Source organism: Rhinolophus ferrumequinum, chromosome 5 (genome assembly GCF_004115265.2).
Source record: "Rhinolophus ferrumequinum isolate MPI-CBG mRhiFer1 chromosome 5, mRhiFer1_v1.p, whole genome shotgun sequence".
In the NCBI taxonomy this organism is placed as follows: Eukaryota; Metazoa; Chordata; class Mammalia; order Chiroptera; family Rhinolophidae; genus Rhinolophus; species Rhinolophus ferrumequinum.
This window is the reverse complement of record NC_046288.1, coordinates 18,325,394-18,349,002: the sequence shown is the minus strand read 5'-3', so window position 1 is coordinate 18,349,002 and position 23,609 is coordinate 18,325,394. Positions and strand designations below refer to the sequence as shown.

The following is a 23,609-nucleotide window of genomic DNA, read 5'->3' as shown; positions in this document are numbered from 1 at the left end:
AGGCAAGGACAGAAGAGCTGACATAGCAGCCAATGACTATTGAATAACCATGAAGCCAAAGTTTTAAAGATGTTAAAATCAAATCTTTAATTATTCTTGTGAACACAAGAAAATTAAGCCATGATTTTCACAATTCCCCCATGTCTGACAGCCAGCCAGGCATAGCATATCAGATCATAAGGCAGTGTGAGGGAAATAAAGTGTAAAAAAATTCATTTTGTCTCTTGGAGCTTACCATCCAACAGAGTAAGAACTTCTTATACTAGCCACTGTAGCTATAGGTGATTAGGGAAGGTTTCATGGAGACAGTGAAGATAAAGCTCCAGTAACTAAGGAATAGATTTTAATGACAGAAATGAGGACATTCTAACTAAAGGTACAAATAAGTGATCCAAAAATTATGAGGAAAGCAAGCTCCGTTGATGGGTTACATCAGCGATTCTTAACCTATAGACCACGAATAGGCTTCAAGGGACTCCAAGAACCAAAGGAATCTATTGGTGACTTGTGTGTAATTTTCTAGGGAGAAGGTCAAGAACATTCATATTTCAAAGGAGTCTGTTGCAAAAGATGGTAAGTGCTTATGTTGTAAGCCCTTGGACAATCAACTTTAAAAAGGTTGAGCTAAGAATTAAGCCCTAACAGGCTAATGTAGAATTTGACCCCTACTTGAGGCTTTTGTACAGTGTGGGTAAACAGGGTAACAAACTCAAGACTTGGTGATGAGCTATATGGGAAAGGTCAGAAAAACATCAAGATTCTGATTTGCTACAGTGAGTATAAGGGTCAAAAAGTGCAGACAGTGTAGGCCAGTGGCAAGGGTCTTAACCAAGAGTTTATCTGTATCAGAGATTAACATTTTGGCGGACACAGACCTTTTTGATAAAACTATAATTGCTCCCTTTCCATAAAAGTGAGCACACATAAAATTTTACATGTAAGTTTATAGGGTTCATGGACACTTGGATGAAAGTTTAGTAATCTAAAATTCTCAGGGCTGCATAATTGTAACAGTGATTTCCAACTATATAGTTTATAGATTGATGAACTATGATACCTCTCAGTAACTGCTCCTTTAGACGTGAATCTTGCTGGGTACACTGCCCAGACTTACACTATTATAAGAAAGAATCTAGTGATGGTTATCAACTGGGAGATTCCAATTTCTGAAAATGATGGTCAGTGTGGCTAAAATTAACCAGAATTAAAAGAATTTTATGATCCACAGATACTCACCGTAGCCAAGTCTTAACTTGGCTAAATCTTAACTTGGCTTAACTTTACTAAATCTTTCATTTGGAATGGCAAAGGTGGCTCTACCTTTTTTCCATGGCCAATTGCCCTGACACATATCCGAGTTCTCAGAAAAGTCCCCTTTCCGTGGTTCCATAGTGCCCCCTTATTTCTTGTGTCTTCCCTACCCTCAACACCAATCTCAATTTTTCTTAAAAAAAGCAAAATGTTACCTCTATTAATAGCTAGAGAAAATATCATTTTGAGATACTGGCTTCAAATAAAAAAAACATGCTCTTAGAATTTTGTAAAGGTCAAATTGACAGAGGATTATATTGCTCTCACCAGCTTTCTCTAAGATACAACCATTTTAACTTTCTAAAATTTATGGGCTGAAATATAGAAAGTCAAGTAGTAACTTCAGAGCTCTATAATAGGACATTAGCATTTAAGAAACATATTTGATTATGTTACCTACCTAACAATGACTATATAGTGGGTAAGAGATTAATTTTAAAATGTCCTTAAATATGTACATATATTTACTAATCCATGAATCTAGAGAAGTATTTATTTACTAATACATTTTGTTTCCTCTGATTGATTTAAAATCTTTCCATCTTGCTTGATATTTTTTCCTGCAGCTAAACTAGACAGTCTTTTCTCCTAAAAAAAATACAGATGTTCTTTCTTATAAATTACCCTCTCTTATTTTCTTGTCAGCCTGCTTCAAGGAAATCCATGTGTTTAATATACTCGCTCGTAGTTTGGCCCATACCAAATGGTTGTTTAATCCAAATATCTGAGCAGCAAACTGAGCTGATCCTTCTGGAGAAAGTATGGTTGAACAGCCAAGACCTATTGGTTCAAAAATAAAAAAAAAATAAAATTGAGCTGTCAATTCATAACGAAAATGCCACTTAAGCCAACTATTTTATACTCAGAGAAGTCCTGTTAGCCACAGACAGTAAGAAGCTACTTTATTGTTCTTGTCTATAGTAGGATCTGCAGGAGTTTCTATCCTTCCTTTGGAGTGCTCAAGTGATTATAAGAGGATAAATATCTATCTGCCATGAACAATATTTTATGTACATCATCTATCACTCTTCTCACCAAATCCACAGGCAAAAAAATTCTTTTCATATACACAATCCCTTTAAATCCCCGGTGAAAGGCAATAGAAATAAAACGAGACAAGGTAAGTGGGTAGAAGTACCTGTTCTTAGTCAAACGAGGTATGCTAAGTGTTTTGATAATATCCTAGCTACTCCTTTATCTTTACACTTGAACTACTTTAACATTTTTTAAGCAGTAAAAAATGTCAAATCCAAAGAATTATCTTAATAAATATAAGGTTATAAATACATTCAATAGTAATAAGATCTAAAAGACAGTAAAAAAGTAACTTCCTTGGGGGCTGCATGTTTGCTCAGGCAGTTGCATGGCGGTGACGTAATGTCTTTCACTAGAGTCAAGGACTAGCTAGCTTATGGATCCAAAAGCTCCATTTTCCCAATATTCTTGGAATTCACAAGGCTCTTTGAATCTCACTATCCCCAATAAGAATAAAATAAAAATCACAAGGTTATTAACTTGTATTAATTTATGCAGCTCCTCACATGACAGCAGTCATGTTACTTAATATTAATTTTAGTGTTATTATCTCCGGGATAATGACACTAAAGATGGGAATGATAACTAGTAGCCATCTTATGTGAAGATTCAATTTAACACAGATAAAGTGCTTGGAGCAGTGCTTGGCACTAGTAAGTACTCAGTATCAGCTGTTTTTAGTAGTAGTATACTAGGTAGAGTGTTCTACTCTAGTAACTGAAATACCTGTGCCTCCTGCCCAGGACTCCCTTTCTGATACCAGGAAAGCTTAATTAGCAAAAAATTAGGTTATCTAATAAGCATGCCATAAGAGAAAGAGAAATGGAGTTTTTAGGATTTTACACAGGCCACGGTAATACTGTTCCTCAAAAGATTATTCCCAATTCTAGCGATCAGAATGTATACATCTTCCAGATTCCCTGTTTCTCCTTGGACAGTACTACATAAAAACTGCCTAATTTTTGCTCATGACATTCCCATGGATAACTTTTTCTAAGTTCCACCGATTAATACCATTGTAATACCAATAGTATAATACCTATACTATTCCTCTGCTATAAATTTGGTTAGTTTTATATATCGCTGTAGATTTTTAATTTGAGAAGTTGCTATAATCAGATGTTTAGTTAAAGATGGATTAATCACAAGATGTATTTCTGAAATCATATAAAAACAATAAAGGGAATAAACAAAATAGACATAAACACAGCTGAAAGGCAAATGGAATGTTAGCAGACCAAGAAAATTTAATCCTAAACAGGATGCAGGAAAAGAAGAGAAGCAACCGGACATTACAGAACCCACTCAAAAGCTGAGTAAACCAGAGAAGAAAAAAAGATGAGCTCTGTTTTGGATGTAAAGTTGAGGAAATATTCCACAAAGTAGAGCAACAAGAGAAAGAAAATAGAATAGCTATCAAGAAAGTCCAAATTTGAATAATAAGTCTAAAAAGGAGAAGAGAGAAAATGGAGGGGGAAGGAAATTATTAAGTAATTCAGGAAAACCTCCCAGTACTAAAGAATCAGAGTTCCAGATTAAAAGGCCCATTGAAAGCCCAGGATGAAAACAGACTCACCAAGACACATCTTTGTGAAATTGAAGAATAACCGACAGACAAAAGATCCCCAAAATTTCCAGAAACAAAATTCAGAAACAAATGAGAAGATTGGAAAAATTCAAACACTAACTGGAAATTAGATGTTTTAAAGAAATTGCAATTTTTTTAGATGCCATATATGGTATCATGATTATGATTTAAAAACTATAGTCCTTATCACCTAGACATTTATATTTAAGTATAAAATGTTATAATGTTTAAGCTCTGCTTTAAAATAATCTAGGAGAGGGCTATAGATGCAACAGATGTTGCTGAAAATGGGTAATGGGTACATGAGATTTTATTACATTTTTCTCTTTACTATTTTGCATGTCTAAAAATTTTTAACAAAGAATTTAAAAAAATTCAATTTATCTTACCACTGGGTAGTCGAAGAGAAGACCACACATCCTGAGCTCCCCAGTCTGGAGTTAGGGGAGGACAGCTGATAACTGGGTATGCAGTGTTACCAGACATCACTGGTCCTAAACCATTGCTTCTGCCTGCCACTGCCACAAATACAGTAGGAATGCCATCCCCTAGGAAAATCACAGGTTTACAATTATGCTAAATAGTCAAAATAAATTTAAAAATAGGTTAAAAAAAGGGTCTTAACTACTTGAGTTCCTTTATTAGTCTCCAAAAAAAGCATAAATAAGACTATTATTACATACATATTAAAAACGTAAGGTTCACTCTGTCACTTATTGTATGCCAACTAATGAAGTAGTGAGATAGGTGTCTGGCTTGGAGCAGCTGGATGGCTCAGTTGGTTCGAGCGCAAGCTCTTAACAGCAAGGTTGCCTGTTCGATTCCCACGTGGGCCAGTGAACTGTGCCCTCCACAACTAGATTGAAGACAACGGCTTCAGCTTGGAGCTGAGCCGCAGGTGGGTAATCAGTTTACTCAGTGGTTGGAGCACAATGCTCATAACACCAAGGTCGCCGGTTCGATTCCCACATGAGCCAGTGAGCTGCACCCTCCACAACTAGATTGAGAACAATGACTTGACATCCTGGAAAGACACAAAGTTCCCCAATATTCCCTCACTCACCCGACAAAAAAAGAATAGGTCTGACCATCTTTGAGATCTATGGTCTAAAGGGGATTCCAGGGTATCAGTGAAGGACTGTCTCAAAGGCCCCTTCTACTATTGCTGCTTAGGCTCAGCAGGACGAAGAATGATGCCACCCAAACCAGTATCTGTCCTGGTGTCCTTCAACCAACAGGGTAACAGAGATGAAAGGTTTACAGGTACTTCTTGAAACGAGTTGAAGGCAAATTCAGTAATATAGTACCCAAATATTTAAATCCCTTCAATATATTTTCTAACACATCTCTTAAACATTTCATTCTTTGACAAACTTGATAAATCATTCCTTTATATTTTTCTGGAGAAAGACTTCTGGCTGTTATTAGCTTATCAAAGGGATCTGAGACCTTCCCCTCCCCATTAAAAAAAACTTAATAACTACGCTCCTGTAGCAGCTACCTTTGGAAGGGAAACTCAGTAAACATTTTTTCCCATTGAGAAACATTTGGTTATCTCCAGGCCTCTGTTAATTTTACATCAATGCTATCCTATCAAGACATTTCTTTTATACACTAAATTCTGAAATTATTCCTCAATTTCATGTTTGATTGCCTCCTAGAAAAGGCTGGTCATTAAAGGTACTTGAGAGGATCTGCCGCTTCAACCTCAGGCCTCCCATAATTAATATGAGGCCTATTTTCTGTTGGAATGTATTAGAAACAGTGCTTGAGGGGCTTCTTATTAGGTACAGATTGATTCTAGTCTTTATTTTCCTTCCACGCTTGAATTTTCAAGATCTTTCTCTCTGATCCATTCTTTTATAAGTTCCTCAAACTCTTTGGAGGTATCATGAAAGCCTAGATTATCACATTTTCCCCTTGGAAATGTAGCAAAGCTCTTGTTCAGCATTATTAATGTAAACATAAAATTTTTTGGCAAAATCAGAACTTCTTGAAATGCTCTAGTTATTTGATATTTACCTTCATACTCAGCTTTAATCCTCAGAGTTTCATCTGGTCCTTTATGAGCAGATGTTACCCGAAGTTCACATGGAATGCCAAAATTTCCACAAGCCTTCTTGATTTTTTCACAGTGACCGAGATCAGAGGTTGAGCCCATCAATACTACAACCCTGCACTGACTTTCTGGCTTCAGAAGCAACTAGAAAAGAAAAACATGGATATGCAAAAGAAGGTAAGGACAAAAATGGATACATATAAGGATAAGAACCAAAAGAATAGTCAGTTTACACAGCTATAGTTTAGAGTCAGATTAGATCTGGACAGAATATTTTTTAATAGACCAAATTTAAGACAGAACAAAATGATACAGAATTTTTCAAAATAACCTCTCTAAAATAAAGAGTTCTTCCTAATTAAGACCTAAAGAGTATGATTTGTAATCAGATAAAATTATGTTTGTTATTACAAGAAGCAAGGATACTCAAACCTCTTAATATTCAGGAAGCTATAAATGTATTTAATTCTATATTTCATTCTGTTTGATGGAGGTTTTAAGGCACAATCAGCCAAAATATAGAGGTCAGGTTATAAATTGTCAATATTTAGTTGCATGAAACTCAAAATGCATGTTCCAATGGAAATGATATTCTAAAAGGTACTTAGGACCATTGAATAACTACAAACCCCATTGGAATTATAGTAATCAAAATACCATAAATCTTAAAGTAACATTTTAATGTCACATGAAGTTCCAATTTGAACTCTGCTAACAGAAGCCAGGCTAATGGAACTCTGAGTAGCGGTGGAGAAGTGAATAGGAAATTTAAGTCTTCTCCTGCAGGGGCCAGGAGGAGACAAGATTGCAGGTTTCCCCAACAGGATTTGGGAGGCGTGTCAGCAGGGGTTCCAGTATGCCAGTGAGGATAGTTCAGCTGGCATATTTCTTAAAGGTACTCATTTCTTTCAAGTCATTGGAAAAAAACACTGCACCTCCCTCTTTTTTTCTTCTGGAAGCAAGATTTTCTTGGAGAAAAACACAAAATGTAGTATGGATTTACTACAAAAGGTTTACCTCTACTCTTTCTGCAACCCACTCAAAATTTTTCTTTACCATCTGGAGCCCTTCAGGAGTTACTTCCTTGAGGTCACGATATGACTAGAAAATAAGATAGAAAGTTTAGAATGCAAATATACTGTTAGTAATACTCTTGCTATCTGAAATTATTCGGTTTCTGAGGTTTGGGTACAGATTATGAAGAGTTTGCCTAGCAAGGGATATATCTGAAAATGTATCTGAGCTTACAAGTTCATTTCCTCAATTAGACTAAGGAAAGTTCAGACAGTGAATTGAAGTATGCTTATATTTTCATTTAAGGATAAGCGCTGTCTACACTAGCAACTACAATTAACTGCACTGACAATTCTTATGTACATATAAGTATATAGAGGGTCTTGCCCTAATTTTGTTTTTCATAGGGAAGAGCAGAAATAGAACCTGATAATACCCGGAAAACTTGGGACAGAGTTCCGGATCTGCCAGTTACTCTTGTACTTGTAAGGATATCTATCCTCTTAGAGCCTTAGTTTTCAATCAGCCAAACAAGGATAATACTTGCTCTGTGTGAGTTTATTAAAATAATAAATGAGAAATCTGCTTTGTAAATGTAAGATATTATTCCTATCTTTTTTTCAGTATATAGGAAACATATTTATCTTTAAAAATAAAACAGCATTCAACAACTCAGGTTTATATCATGAAGAACAAAAAAATTGCCTTCTCTTTTCCTCCCATCTTCCGTTTCTTCTCTACCTCTGCCAGATCTTGCAAAGAATTAAAAAAACCTAATGCTTTACCTACCTGTTTGTCTTTCTGTTGGCTTCGATCTCCTGATGGCCAGAGTCTCCAGGAATCATTATCAATAACATCAGCAAGAACAATTTCTTTGGAGGTGACATCAACACCAAACTCAATCTAGAAACAGCATATCACCAAATAGGTTGTTCAAAACTAAAGACATTTCTCAGTTATAATCTTCACTATCAAATCTCCATTTTAATTTGTACCTTCATATCAACCAGTGTACAGTTCTGGGGCAACCAGGATTTCTCCAGTATTTCAAAAATAGCCTGTGTAGCATGACTCATGATATCCACTTCAGTTTGGCCTATAACAAGTCCAGCAAAGCAAAATTTTGCAGCAATGAGCTGTTCCTCAGACCACTGTGGATCATTATTGGCATCATCCTGAGAATAAAGTATAGGAGTACAATTAATTTAAATATAAGCTTTTTGAAGTTTTCAGATAAACTGAAGTCCTTTTTTCCTTGAACATGAATTACTCAGAAATATTCATTTTCTCTACAAAGATTTTTTATTTAAAATACCTTTTAATTCCAGCAATTATTTTTAATTTGTCTGCATTCAATAGCTACTTTACAATTCAAAACATTTAGGTAACTTATTCTAGATCATCAAGTATCTGAATTTGTTCTATATAAACTAATTTAAGCACAAGTTTGTGATTTTTATTTTTCCTTTATCCCACAACAGACATGGTAAAAGGGCCAACACATTTTAGTCCAGCTAATCTTCCAGGATGCAGTTGTCATAATCTCCTGACCTTATTTTTGGTAAGAATTTATACAAGATTACAGGTCTTTAGGGACATTATTTGATGATTCAAGAGACTTCATACCAAGTAGAGATTAATGAAAAAATAAAATACTTTTATTCTAAGTAGTGTCTCAAATTTACATGAAACTTTTATGGATTCTTGATTTGTGTAATTAAAAACATAATACAAATTTAAACTGTGCAGTTCAGTAATTAAAAATATAACACTGACATTGCTTCTGAAGTAGAACTATGCTGAACAGCATAACCAAAGATGGAAAGAGAAAGGCAGTTTCAATAAAGAAAACCAATACAAATTCATCACCACTGATTCCTACATTCTTTATTGTATGTTTTTGCTTATGAGACATTAAACTAATATGCTGCATTAGACTATAAAAATATCCCTCATAATAGCCTTTATTTCAAACTCTTCAACAGTAAATTGAAAATTTTTTTGAATTGTTACTTCCTAGTAACTGTTATTTTAATTTGTTCATTTTGTTAGTTATCTTGGTCAAAAGTAAGATAAATAAATTTTTCACAGATGTTTTCTTTCAAAAAGTTAAATTATCACTGCTAATGAAAGTGAACATTATTGACATGTTTTTGGAATCACAATTGCAGTATCAAAAGCTTTAATAATGTCAAATTTTTTTGACTTGGTAATTATACATTTGCAGCTATGTTATAGTAAGACACTGATGCATAAAATAATTACCTTGAAAAACAACTCCACTTTAGGTGGGTAAAACTTATATCCTTCCTTGACACCAGGATTTCTTTTGAGAAAAGAACCAGTTGCTATTCTTCTACAAACCCATTCAATTGGAATCATTTCACACTTAGGTGCAATGAATGCTGTCTCCCCACATTTTCTGGTGAAAGCAGTTTTTATACCTATATGTTGGTAAAAAGTAAAAAAAAAAAAAAAAAAAAAAAAAAAAAAGTGAAAAAAAAAAGAAAGAAGCTTACAATTATACTTTAAAAGGTAGATCTGAGGCATAATAAACCCTACCTTTTACAAAATACAAAACAAATACTCTAGCTAAATGCATTACCCCTAAATGGCACTATCAAAAATAAATTAAGTTTTTTCAAAAAGGTGGAAGTAGAAAAACAAAATTATTAACATGCTTTCTATTGCTTATCAAAATATTCAGGAATATTTCACCAATGTCACATGGCAAAGTATATACTGAATCAGAAGATATGGGTCACAGTGTCCTTACCACTCATTAATTCAAAAAATACTTTTTGAGTACCTCCTCTGCCAGTGGGTACTTAACTTTTCACAAGTCACATAACATACACTAGGTGGCACTAAATTATCAGATTTAGTTGCAGGATTCGCATATTCTATAGTCCAGTATTATGCGGGCCTTGTAAAATATCAATTTACTTATCACAATTAGATATAGCCCTAAGTTTTGGATAGCGTTTTTCTCTTAATTTTTGAAGCAAATAATCCTTGAAGCAGCATCCAGTATGTAGCAGCAGGAACACAGTGGCCAACATGATGAAGAGCAAAGAAAATATTTGTCCTTCCTCTCCCTTCTCTCTTGTGCAAACTGCTATTGGAAAATTAAGATAAAGAGCTCACTTGTGATGTTTAGGATGCCAGCTACTTTATGTGGTGGCCTTGGAAATAATCTTTCCAAAAATAGTTACAATATTACCATGAATCATATGATCCAGCAATTCCACTTATAGATATTCTAGGTACTAACATTGCAGCCTGAAGATGAGCATTATTGTGTTAAACCCATGCAGTTTTCCACATTTTAATCCATGTTAATGCTACAGTATTACTTTGTACGGTGATGTGGTAACACTTCGAGAGGCAATATTAAAAATTGAAAGCAGGGACTCAAACAGGTAATTGTACACCAATGTTCACAACAGCGTAATTCACAATAGCCGAAAGGGGAAACAACCCAAGTGTCCATCAACAGAGGAATGGACAGACAAGATGCAGTACATACATACAGTGGTATTCAGTCATAAAAAAGGAATGAAATTTTGATACATGCTCTAACAAATTAAACTTGAAAAAATGCTAAGTGAAATAAAGGACAAATATTATATAATTCATTCCATTTATATGGGGTACCTAAAATAGATAGTAGGACAGAGGATACCAGGAACTGGGGAGAAGGGGAAATGGAGAGTTATTATTTAATGGGTCAGGGTTTCTGTCTGGGACAATGAAAAAGTTCTGGAAATGGATAGTGGTGATAGCTGCATAACACAGAGAATATACTTACTGCCATTGAATTGTACACTTAAAAAATGGTTAAAATGTTAAATCATATATGTATATTCCATCACAATTTTAAAAAGTATCAAGCCCTATCTTATGTCAGGCATTGTAAATTCATTTTCTTTTTGTTTAATCCTCTTAACACCTGATAAGGTAGATAGTATGATGATCACCCAACAAAACATATAAGAACACTGAGGCATAGTAGTTGCCACATCAGCTAGTACTAGGTAAAGCAGGGTTTCCGACACACTGTCTGCACTTGATGAGCTGCCCACTTAACCACTTTAATATACTGCCTCTCCTAGAAGTGTTAGTACATCATAGTACAAATACTAGACATTAATGTGAATTAAAACATCTCTTAGAAACCTGCATGGGTTTAACATAATAATGCTCGTCTTGAGGCTGCAATGTTAGTACCTCCAATTCCAATCTAATCCTCTAATCTAGGATGACATTTTTCTTATCAAGGAAGTATTGGGGGGCTGGCCTGGTGGCTCAGGTGGTTGGAGTACTGTGTTCCTAACGCTGAGGTCGCTGGTTCAATTCCCACATGGGCCAGCGAGCTGCGTCCTCTACAGCTAAGATTGTGCATAATGGTTCTCCCTGGAGGTGGACTGTCGTGAGCAGCCGGAGGTCGGGGTGAGCTGCCACGGGCTGTGGTGCTGCAGTGGGCTGCTGTGTGCTGCCATGAGCAGCCGGTGGCCAGCGTGAGTAGCCGGCAGCCAGCAAGAGCTGCCGTGAGCAGCCGACCGACGACCGGTGACCGACTGCCGCAGCGGGGGGGAGCGCAAGGCTCATAACACCAGCGTGGGCCAGGGAGCTGTGTCCTACACAACTAGACAGAAACAACGGCTTGAACCGGAGTGGGGGAGGGGGGACAGGTGGAAAAACGGGGGAAAAGTATTGGGGATCTTTGATTTTATGTATCCATAACGAAAGGAAGCTACATTTACGGAAACCCTGCACTGTGCTAAGTGTTTATGTGTTATCTCATTTAACCAAATATAAAATTTTCAAGGCAGGTATTTCATTTTACAGTGAAAGAAGCAGAGGTTCAAAGAAATTAAGTAATTTGACAAACTAGGTCATGCTGCCAGTTGGTAATGGTGCCTGCACTTGAAATGCACTGTTCTGTTCTAAAACCTGCACTGTGTTCTCTGCATTCCCTCTGGGTTTGACTAGTTAAAATTCAATGGAAACAAGGAAAATAAATTGTGGTATGCTGCATGAACAGGGACTCTGGGAGAGAATATAAGTAAAATAGTAATTTTTCTTTTAAAGAATGACTGGGCTCGTGGGCAGGCAGGTGACTGACATCAATCCTTAACTTGAAGTGATTAACTACATAACTGGCTTCAAGAGCTCTTCTTTTTAAGTCCGGTTAATCATTAGTCATACATGCTCATTCCTCTAACAGACTCGAGAGATTTAGTATTTAAATCTATTGCGTAAGTATAAACAATAGTTAGTTTTACCCAGAGGGAGTCCCCCAACCCCCCAAAGGGAACCCAAAGCACAGAATCAACTTATGGTCAAGATCTCATACAGAAAAAATAAATTGCTTCTAAAAGAGCGATTAATTTAAATGACATGATTGCTTCTAATACACATGCTAACCATTAAAGAAAATTTGACTATACATGATGAGAAAAAGAACTGTTGTCTACACAATTCAAAACTATCAAGGTTGCTAAGAAAATGTAAATGTCACTTAATATGAAGTAAAATGGCCACATATGACAGCTAATCAGTCCACATACCCCTGAGGCCATCCATGTATTAAAGCTGCCCAGCTCTCCATCTGTGGTTTGGCAACTGCAGGACTGTTAATCATGTCACTACTACACTCACACCAAAATGTAATTACAGTGAGTTTCTGTGGGGGAGAAGGTTAGACTTAAAAGGTTAAATTTTGATTTTTAAGTATTGAGACCAAATCCACAAAACTTGTAACTCAGGTACAGCATGTAATATTATTTCCATGAAAAAACAGTATTATCTATACCTGTTATATGTACAGCATTTTAGTTTGCTTATGAGTGACGACGAGAAAACTAGAATCTTCATTTACTGATTTTCATTCTGGTGCTCTTCTCAATCCAATTTCTAGAAATATGTTAATTTGGAACATAATCTTAGTTGTAGAGGAAGCAATTTTAAATAGACCCCTGGTGGTCAACTACACATAGCATTTATTCAACTATTAGCAAGTAAAAATTAGATAAGGCTTAATAGAACTCATAATCTGTCCCCTAAAACTGGTCTGTGTAAGAATTTTTAAAAACCTAAGTTTTCCTTAATTTCACAACATATAAAGCCTGAAAAACACTTTTCAACATGCCCTATAAGCCAAGTAAGTTTTAGCTATGTTAAATGTGCCAAACACAGTAGTTTAAAGAGAGTTGTCAGAGTACTTCATTTAGGGTGGCCAACTTTCCTAGTTATCTCAGACACAGGACTCTCCAAGTCCAAACTAGTAAAGTCCTGGACAGAGACAACTTGGATCCCCCTAATTCACTTGTCTTTAACCCCCAGTAAGTTGCACTGAATAGTGCCTTATTGAATAAGCAAATAAAACCTTGGGCCTGTACTTACCGTCCATTACTTTGAGGTATACATATAATCCCACAGCTACTATGTACAATTACTGTGGGTACACAGAAACTAATCTTTGTATTAACAATTTATAGTGTTAAGTAACTAAAAAATTTTAATGTGTATTGGGAGAAGGAAATAACTTGGGAGGTTAAAAATGGGTCACTTATCTATATTGCAAAAGGAACCTAAAATTAGTTTTATGTTCTCTCTAGAAATCTACTAAGTCATTGGGAAACTACCAATCAAGGAAGGCTTAAAATAAAAATCTTGAATCATATTACTTAGGAATTGTGGGAGGTTCTTTAAATTTATAGCAATATACTTTCAATACACAGAGGGATTTATGGTGTGGATGACAATTTAGATAAGCAATTAAACAATTTTTTTCAAACATAAAAATGTGAAACGGTACTTTGGAAGAGGCAAAACTACTCAAGAACCCATTCTGTACTGACAAAATGGATTTAACTTGAATTACCTTGTCATTTTGTGGAAGGTATTACAGCTATCTTGACTGGAAACAAAAGTATTAAGCCCCCTTTTGGATTTAATAAAGAGTAATGCTTACTGGAAGCTCTAAGTTATGCAAGGGCAGCTGGGAATAGTGGAAGTAAAAGGAGACAGTGTTGTTAAATTATAAAATTAGAACTAAGATGATAAAGAATAAAGCTTTTATAGGTAAGGAACCGGAGGCTTCAAAGGTTGAGTGATACAAGGCAATGAGGCAGTGGAGGGAGAAAGCTCAAATCTTTTACTATAGATTTCACACACTACAGACCAATCAGCTGCTGAATGAATCCCTGCAGAAAACCCTTTATCCTAATTTCCCTCCATTCACTCCAAGTGCTCTCCACACAATGTTGTGATCTTAGTTTCATCTAATAGATTTCTCTATTGGAAATAGTCTTCATTCAGTTTCAGAGTAGGAGGTAACCCTGAAGATCTTTGCCAGATTCTTCACTTGGGGAATGGCAGGAGAAGTTGTGGTTAGTCTTCAAATACTTTACAGAGATTTCAAGCATAAGAGAAATTTGAAATTCTGTATTATCTCCAAGGGGTGGAACAAAGAATAATTGTATAGAATAACAAAGACTAAATTTTAATTCATTAGAGCTGCCCAACACCAGTAAGGGCTTCCTTCATAGGGAAGTTCCTTGAGCTCCTTCATAGTTAGGTCTCTTCTAGGACGATGACCTAGGAGACATAAGTTGCAAGGAAGATATACGTGCCAGACAAAAACTAGAGCAAACTGTTAAGATGCCTTGGAACTAACTACATGATACTACTTACCAATTCCAAATCAAGCAAAGCGTTATAGTGAAATTTAAGAGTTCCTGGTTTGATTTCAATAAACTTGTGAGACATCTCCGAACAAAATGTTGTTAATCCAAATGTCATCTCCCCATGAAAGAGATCCAAGTGTGTGTGTATGTGTGCGTGTGAAAGGGAAGAGATTGTGGGGGAAGCCACTTACCTACTCACTGTAATAATTAAAAACTATAGCCGGTAACCAACATGTTGTTAATTCAAATGTGTCATTTCCCCATGAAAAGGACTAATACGATTGTGTGAGAGAGAACATGAAGGGGAGGCTACTGGGAGAACCACTTACCTGCTTCCTGTAGCAACTGAAAAATACAACTCGTAGTTTTATTTGAGATTGCAGCTTTTCCTTCCAGGTGATTCTTTCTGGCTGCATTTCCTGCAGTAATCTGGTCCTTGGACTGCAGGAGGACTTTTCCTGGACTATCTAACAATTCATAGACTTCTTTTGTTTTACCTTCATAGAGCTTTTTACCAATGTTCAGTACTGTAAATAAATAAAATGGAAACATCAGATTTCAGGAAGAAATTTCCTTAATATTGAAGACTAAACACCTAGAATAATGAATCAGTGAACATAAAGAGTGGATAAGTAATAATTTTAATAAAAATTAACTCATCTGCATAGAAGCTTATACTCTACAAAATATTTTCACATGCATTTATCATATTTGATTCACACAATTTTGTGAGGAATTATTACTATGTAAATAATTACTATAGAGATTAAGAAACTAAGTATCAAAAAGCAAGAAAGTGCCATTTAGAAACCATAAAAGTGAACATTTTAGCAAGATTAACTTGCCAAGAATATGCAAGATGAAGGAAGTGAAAAACATTTTAGAGATTCTACTACTTTAGAGATATGGCAGGAAAAATTCTGATCTAATGCCTTGATTTTATGGAGCTGTTACTTATCATCTGGATCTTTCTGTTTAGTCTAAAATTTTTAATGTAAATTCAATTTTTTCTTTGTGGAAGAGAAAGTACTGATAGGCCAATACAAGGATTTTGGTTCACCATAAATTTAGAAATTGAATTTGTGGGGGGAAAAACCCAACGTTTTACCAGCATAAATGGCACAATCTTTACTGAGGATATAATCACTCCTCGACAAAATGATTAGTAAATATGATAAATGCAAAATGAAGCAAGGAAACTTTCTGCCTGGTCGTTTTGAAGCTCTCCGAAGCCATCATGGCACCAAACGACTACTTTAAAAACACACACAAAATCTGGACAGAAAAGAGCAAATTTTTCTGAAAGTTCAATTATTAACTTTCTGGAACAACAGGTTATTAACCTAACGGGAAAAGTAAGACTTGGGGTTAGAGTCAACACCTGATGTTCCCGCACCTCTCTAATCCCTCGCCATTTCTCGTTTTAATTATCCTTTTCCTCTACTTTATTCCTTTTCCCCACCCCAGAAGCAGTTCTGGGTGTTTGAGAAAGTTCGGAGAGGCCCGGGTGCGCTGTTTCCAATGCGTCTTTCCGCGGCACCTGGGCCACGTGTCCGCCCGCCTAGCGGCCTAGAGCGGCGGCTGCAGGGAGACCCCGCACAGTCCCGGGGAGGCTGTCATCTAGGCCACGGGGCGCGCACGTGTCCTCGCCGAGCCCGCGAGCTCAAGGCCCGAGAGGGGCCGGAAGGCCGCGGAGGGCATGAAGTCCCCGGCTGTCTCCTAGGGACGCCCATTACTCACCCTGAGCTGTCGCCATTTTCCTTGGGGGACTGGGGACAGTGGCCGCGCTAGGAAGAGACGCAGGATTCTGGAAAAGAGGAGTGGTCAGAGGCTCACAGGGCGGGGAGGGGAGGCGCGCGCCACAGATACACCCCAGGCGGTGTCGTGGGACCCACAGCGCCCACTCGCGCTCTGGTCGAGCACCAACAGCACCCACGGAACACCGGAGCCCCTGCCGACCCACAGAAATTTCAACTCCGCGAATGAGCGTTTTCTCCGCGGATTCCCGCGGCGCAGGCGCAGCAACGCTGACCGTCACTCTCCCCAGCCCCGCGCCGGCGCTGTTCCAGGAAAGGCGAAAAGTGGCGCGCGCTGGCGGCCCCGCCCCATCCTACAGAAGCCCGCGGGCCCGGCGCCCTTCTCCGCAGGAATAGCGGTTCAGAGGTTGGAGTGCACCAAATAGGGACCCCTGGGGGAAAGCATGTGGGTAGGGCCATACAAAGTTTACATCCTCTGGGAGAGAAATGACGTTAACCCCGCTAGCCTCATCACCCCAGTCTTAGATGCTAGAAAATAACGGAGATTTACTAGAGCAGGAAAATTGACCTCCCGTAAAGCTCCAGTGGCGGACTAGCTCTACTCCCCGCAAGCCTGTGACCCCGCCTCTCCTCTGTGGCGCGGCGGCGGCGGCGGAGGAGGGACTAGCTAATCACGCTTACTAGGGGAAAGCGCGCGCCGCCGCAGTAGCGAGGGTCGTGCCACTCGGAAAGAAGCGGCTGTCGCGAGCTTCAGAGGCGTACGGGCGGTGAGGGGAGCTGGTTGGTGCGTACACCCCTGCCGCGGCGGCAGGTCCTTCCACGTGCTTTCTGCGGCGACATGGAGCTAGAGGAGTTGGGGATCCGAGAGGAATGTGGCGTGTTCGGGTGCATCAGCTCAGGAGAGTGGCCCACGCAGCTAGATGTGCCTCATGTGATCACTCTGGGACTCGTGGGGCTGCAGCACCGGTGAGCAACCCGGTGAGGGGTGGGGGTGGCGGCGCGCGTGCTTCTCCATTTGGCCAAGCTTCCTGTGGCTCAAGTTGGCCATCTCGCGGGCTTCTGAAGGTCGGGAGGCCGGACCGCTCTTATCTGAACTGGGACCTGCCTGTGGCATCAACCAGGTTGCCAAGACGTGCGCGGGGGCTACCTTGCCTCGCTGAACTTTAGCCTACCCCCGCACCACCCCCCCCAACCCTTAATACTCTTTAGGGTCTCACCCCTCCCTCCGGTGTGTGCACCCCAACTGCTGGCTGGTTTTAATGTCTCAGAGCCTGCCCTTGTGATAGGCTTGTGTCGGGTAGCTGCTGGTGTAGGACCAACAGGCAACACCTTGAGGTGTTCGCGCGCAGCCTGCAACCACTGCAAGCTTTTGTTTGCAAGGGCAGAGCTATTGAGCTGTTGATGATTTGAAGGTAGTCATAGCTATGGGAACTTAGGGATCCTGGAGTTCAAACACGGAGAAACAGGACTTGTTTGTGTTCAAAAGGAACTACCAGTTATAGATCTCATATAAATTAACAAACCAATCACAGGGATTGGGGCATCTGAAAAGATTTCATTGGTAAAAGTTTTAGATACTGAATGATAAGGTTAGTAGTAAGAAGATGCCAAAAGTAACTGCCTTCTTTAAAAGAGGGAGTGGGGTGTAGTTCTGTGTGGCAAAATACACGTTGATTTTGAAAAATTGGTAGATCCCTTTGAGTAAACAATAATTTTGCTTTCATGATCTTTCAATTTATTACCTGATCTAACTGCAACTTGATGTAAACAATTCTGTTGGATTAAGAAATATAAACCTAGGCTTGACGTTAATCACTAAAAGTATTACAAAGTTTCCATAAGGCAATAAATACCACAGCAATAACTTCTAGAACATTTAAGGAACTTGGCAATAACACTTATCAGCAATATGGGTGAAACATATATAAAAGCATTCCAAGTGATTAGCTTTCCCTCACCAAGCTTAAATTAGAAGTAGTCTTTTCGCTCTTTTCAGGGTACCAAATACTTGAGGTTGAGTTTCACATCTTGTTGTATTCCTTGTTTACTAAGAGTAACTTAGAATCAAGAAGATGAATCAAGAAGAATATTTTTAACTTGAATGACTCTCATCTTGACTGTGGGTTGATTGTAATAGAGATCTTGTTTTGAAATACATTTATCAAGAATATTATATTTATATTATCCAAGGAAAAAGTAAAATCTATATGGTAGTCCAGCGCAACATTAGTTTATAACTTTCTTTGGAGTAGTTATTTTGGATATTCTGTCATGAAGAGAGGGGTGTAGAAACTAGAGATCTATAGAGTTGCTTGGTGGTCTGGGGGAAATACACGAACTGACCTTGAATTTTTTTTCTTAACTATTATTTTTTTAGCTAAAATAACTGAGAAAGGTCATCCCCCTTATCTCTTCATTAAATATGTGCCTAAAAAAGGGGGCTGAGTTTTTTTTTAAATGAATACAGCTTGATTCCTAGTTACATATATTTTTCTAAAGGTGCTTCTATGTGAAAGAATTATGAGATGAGATGAGAGATACAGGTAATAAAAGTGTGCTTATATGGTTATATGATAAGATTTTCCTATGTAGGCATAGAATCATTAACATTCTTGGACAGCTGGTTCTCACCCATAATTCTATCCAATTCAACATTTTAAATTAGCAAAGACCTCACCCTTTAGAGGAACTGACTCTGATTGGAAGAACAAGGACACTCCCTTAGGTCTGAAAGGTAAAATCTTGTCACTCTGAACTGATAGATAGAGGTCAAAGATGAAGAGCTAATGTTTTTATGTGGCATTGAATCAAGGAATGTCAAAACTGGAAGCCAAGAGGGGTTGTTATAGCTCAATATAGTTAGTTTTATAGTTAGTTTATATATATATATATATATATATATATATATGTGTGTGTGTGTGAGTATATATATATATGTGTGTATATATATGTACACACACACACACACACACACACACACACACTGTGCACTGACAAGTGGTGGTCTATTGCAGAAGGCTCTACCTCCTTACTTTCCGCCTTACCCCATTAGTTTATAATAGTCTTAGGAGTAGTTATTTTGGATATCCTGTCAGTAAGAGTTGATTATTTTTTTTCCCTTTTTGATGAAGGAATTTCTCTCTTACACATTATCTTCCTAAAACATGGAATCTAGAAGGTGGTATTTCTGTACCTTTTGCATTGTATTTGGTTCTGTTTTGTCTTAAGCATAATCTGACCGAAAATAAATTTAGTCTCAGGGATAACAGAACACATGAAGTTATTATGTATTATATAAAAACAAATGGATTATCAATTAATTGCTGGACAGTCTTGTACTGGATACTTAACCATATTTTGCCATGTATAATGCACATTTTTTTTAGCCTAAATTTGTAGGGCAAAATAAGGATGCGCATTATACGTGGGTAGTACTAATTCTCTATATAAATGTTTTAAATTCTTTTATCCTTATGAATTAAAAGTGTAACTTTAGAAATCAATAATGATATCGTATGCAAAATAATACCCTGGAATACAATAATTGGTTTTGTTGAACTTACAATGAACTTGCAACGAGGGTTCTTGGCCTTCTATGATGTGTAAATATGTATCTTAAATTTCTTACCGATACATAAAATTTCTTGTACCTTATATCTGTTCTTGTGTCTTGTAATTATAGTATTTATTACATAAAATTTTTTGTACCATAATATGTTTAAAAATAAAGGCTAAAAATCTCTTTATAATGCAGAAAACAATAACCTAAATGTAAACAAAAATTTGAATTAAAAAATTAAAATGAAAGATTCCCCCGCCCCCCGGAAAGTTTGGGCCAAAAACATGAGTGCACATTATACATAGCAAAATATGGTAAATCCAGATGGATTCATCCAGAAGTACTTCTTTTTGGTAGTTGTTCTGGCTATTCGTAGATTTATTTCATAGCTCCACTTTTTGTCAGGGCAATGTTAGTTTAACATTGAAAAATTAAATATTCCTCTTTAGCTGTATAAGCTGTGTGTGTGTGTGTGTGTGTGTGTGTGTGTGCGCGTGCGCGCGTGCGCATGTGCATGTTCATGCCAGATTTCATATAATCACTAAATGCTTTTTTTGGTTCAGAACACATGAGTTCAGTAGTTGACAGAGTTCTGGACAAACCACACACCCCCTCGTAGATCAAAAATCTTAATTTTTAAACCAGTCACATTTTATGGAGACTAGAATGACTGGACATCTTTGAAGATTTCATAAAAGGAATTACTAAAACGTCATAGATTTATCTCATCAGTCAACTATTTAGCCATTCCTTAGTTAGAAGATGAAGACGCCCTACAGTGAATTATCACTTCCCTGTTTTAGGAATTGAACCCTACAATCGATAAACATTTTCATACCTCTTTTAAAAATTTATGAGATTTACCTGATGAAGTTTGTTCACGGAGGGGGTCTCCTGTCTACAGAAACATTCTGTAGAATCTTTTGGTTCTGTTATGCTTTGAGGAAACCGATTTGCAGTGATTTCCAGAGCATTTTTCTTAAGAGATACAGACACTGGCTCTGCAAACAGAGTATGGTATATAACATTACCACTAGAAAGGCACTCGTGGGAAAGTGTAATGCATTCAGATAAACTTCTATCGAATTAGTTCTGGTTATTTTTATTTAGTTTGTTGGAGAACAAAGGAGTAGGTTGTGAGAGAACTTCCTGTGAGTTGCCAAATTAAGGCTGGGGATAACTTTATTTGGATTTTCATCTCTTAGTAGTGGCCAAATATATCATATTTCTATAATGTTTTATATCCCCTTCATTGGGAAAGTGACTTATTTTAAAACTGTCCTTGCTAATTGTTTTAGTCTTTGATTTTGAAAGACTTTTAATTCAATTACTTCCATAATTTAACGATTCTCAGTTTTAAAATCATATGTGTTTTCGATTCTCCCAGGTTAAAACTATTATTTAGGACTTTGCATTTTGCATTAGTCTGAAGCAGAATTTGTGTATCCTCAAGAGTCTCAAAGTACTGTGGCTTTGTCATTCTGGTCAATACTGGGAACAGCTCCTTAACATAAGACTTGAAATTTAGCCTCAAATTTCCTAGTAACATCAGTTTGATCTTGGGCAAGTCTAACTTCTGAGTCTGTTTTCTCATCTGTTGGGCTGGGCTAAACTTGGATATTTAAAGGTCCGCTACTCAAATTCAGTGGGTTGGGAATGATACTGTTGTGTAGTTAACTCTTAGCAATTTTCCTTTTCAATAGCATATCCACTAGAGGGCGTTAAAATTAGGCAAAGGTATGGCAACTCATCTGACTTGCAATTTATGTCCAAAAATGGAGAATAAAATTTTCAGGTCACTTGAGATACAAAGGTTGTCAGGTGGCAGGGTGTGTGAGGAGGGCTAAATTCCTGTTCTTCTCTAATATTTTATTCAAAACATGTTTGTTGAGTTCCTACTGGGTACATATTCAATGTACTGTGGTAGACACTAGGAGCCCTGTGCCACATGGGACCGAAGTGGCCTCTGCCCTTCACAGAGAGGCAGTGCAGCCACCTGGTTGGAGAGCATAGACTTCTCTATGCCTCCGTTTCCTCCTCTCTAAATTGGGAAGAATGATAGCACTTACCCCATAGAGTTGGGGTAGGGATTAAATGCATGAATATATGTAAAGTGCTTAGAACAATACCTGGGTATATGCTTACCCATGACCCTGCATCCCACTCCTGGGTAAATACTCAACAGAAATACACACATAACGTGTTTCCCTGAAAATAAACTGGGTCTTATATTAATTTTTCCTCCAAAAGACGCGTTAGGGCTTATGTTCAGGGGATGTCATCCTGAAAAATCATGCTAGCGCTTATTTTCCAGTTAGGGCTTATTTTCAGGGAAACACGATATGTTTATTGGGAGACATGCAGAAGAATTTTTATAGCAGCATTATCCACAATAGCCCCAATCTGGAAACAATGGAAATATCCAACAGTGAAATGGAGAAAGAAGGTAGTGGGATGTACATTCCTATAATGGAATATTCTACAGCAGTAAAAGAGAACGAACTCCTGCTGCAAGTAAAATCATGGATGAATCTCACAAGCAATGTTGCCTAATGTATGGTGATGGCAGTCAGAATACTGATCACCTTTACAGAGGCCAGGAGGGTGATTCCTGGCTGGGAGGCCTGGCCTCTAGGGTGCTGCTGTGATGTTTTGTATCTTGATTTAAGTGATGGTTGCATGGATGCGTTCACACTGTAAAAATTGAGCTCCTCAACTATTTGTGTGTACTGAAAACAGTGTGAAAAATGATAAGTCTGTGAAATGCTAAAGTTGGATTATCCTAGAGATCCAACGAGATGTAGTCATTTGCTCTGTGTTGGATTACTAGGGTCAGAGAGAGACTAGAACTCAGGTTTCCTGATTCTCAGTCTGGTGCTTTTACTTCTATTCTGCATTTTTCTTCCATATGCTATACTACGTTCTATTACCTTTCCTGGCAACTTTGGTGCGTCAGTTTGGACTTACAGCTAACATAATGAGGTTGGCTTCTGAGTTTGGCTTATTTGTAGAATTACTAAAATGTTACACCCATTACTAACTACCTTTGGAGAACACCAAAATTCAGAATTTATTAGTTTGTAGGGTTTTTCTTTCCTTTTACAGTCTTCTGTCAGCATTCACTGTAAAGTGTAATTTAAAGGCTCATGAGAAATGGGTAGTTGTGCAGAAATTTCTAAATTTCTAAGTATGAAAAAGTTTCCATTTACTCTGTCACTTTCACTCTTAATGAGCTATGAAGGAAACCATTATTTTTTGCTCTCACACAGCTCATGAACAATGTATTTAGTCTAATTTGTCAAGGACAGGAATCAACATCTCTTATCAAGAAAAATTAACAAGCTTTTCTCAATGGGGAAAAACTTGGCATTTCTCAGGCTCTTACCATCTTCGTGTGCTTTTCTCTTGATGCTGAAAGTTCTTGGGTGTTTGGCATGACCTTCAAATAATTCTTAAAACAAACAAAAGAACATAGGAGAAAAAGAATGATGTGAAATTATTTAAAATATATTAGTCTTTAAGCATTGAAGTACACTAAGAACATTTAAACAACTGAACAGGTAAAGAAGAATGAGTTTCATAGATACAGACA

General features: G+C 37.5%; 2 protein-coding genes across 3 annotated transcripts in view; one reads left to right on the top strand and one right to left on the bottom strand.

The window, feature by feature from the left end:
• Window positions 1–1,802: 1,802 nt before the first annotated feature.
• Window positions 1,803–17,086, bottom strand: PAICS (phosphoribosylaminoimidazole carboxylase and phosphoribosylaminoimidazolesuccinocarboxamide synthase). Of its 2 annotated transcripts, XM_033106417.1 has the most exons (10): window positions 17,009–17,086; window positions 16,442–16,508; window positions 15,031–15,228; window positions 9,273–9,451; window positions 8,003–8,182; window positions 7,797–7,910; window positions 7,011–7,094; window positions 5,957–6,137; window positions 4,324–4,482; window positions 1,803–2,091 (listed from the first exon to the last, which is right to left on the bottom strand). In XM_033106417.1, exons 2-10 carry the CDS (start codon window positions 16,455–16,457, stop codon window positions 1,925–1,927), a joined length of 1,278 nt encoding a protein of 425 aa, XP_032962308.1. In that variant the 5' UTR covers window positions 16,458–16,508; window positions 17,009–17,086; the 3' UTR covers window positions 1,803–1,924. The 2 variants fall into 2 exon arrangements, with proteins under 2 accessions (XP_032962308.1, XP_032962306.1); XM_033106415.1 differs by lacking the exon at window positions 17,009–17,086 and having other exon boundaries at window positions 16,442–16,847.
• A 53-nt stretch (window positions 17,087–17,139) lies between these two features.
• PPAT (phosphoribosyl pyrophosphate amidotransferase) overlaps window positions 17,140–23,609 on the top strand; it is a 32,169-nt gene continuing 25,699 nt past the window's right edge. The window contains exon 1 of the mRNA XM_033106414.1: window positions 17,140–17,424. Within this exon, the coding sequence (XP_032962305.1) occupies window positions 17,297–17,424 (128 nt within the window). The 5' untranslated portion in view covers window positions 17,140–17,296. The remainder of the gene's footprint in view (window positions 17,425–23,609) is intronic.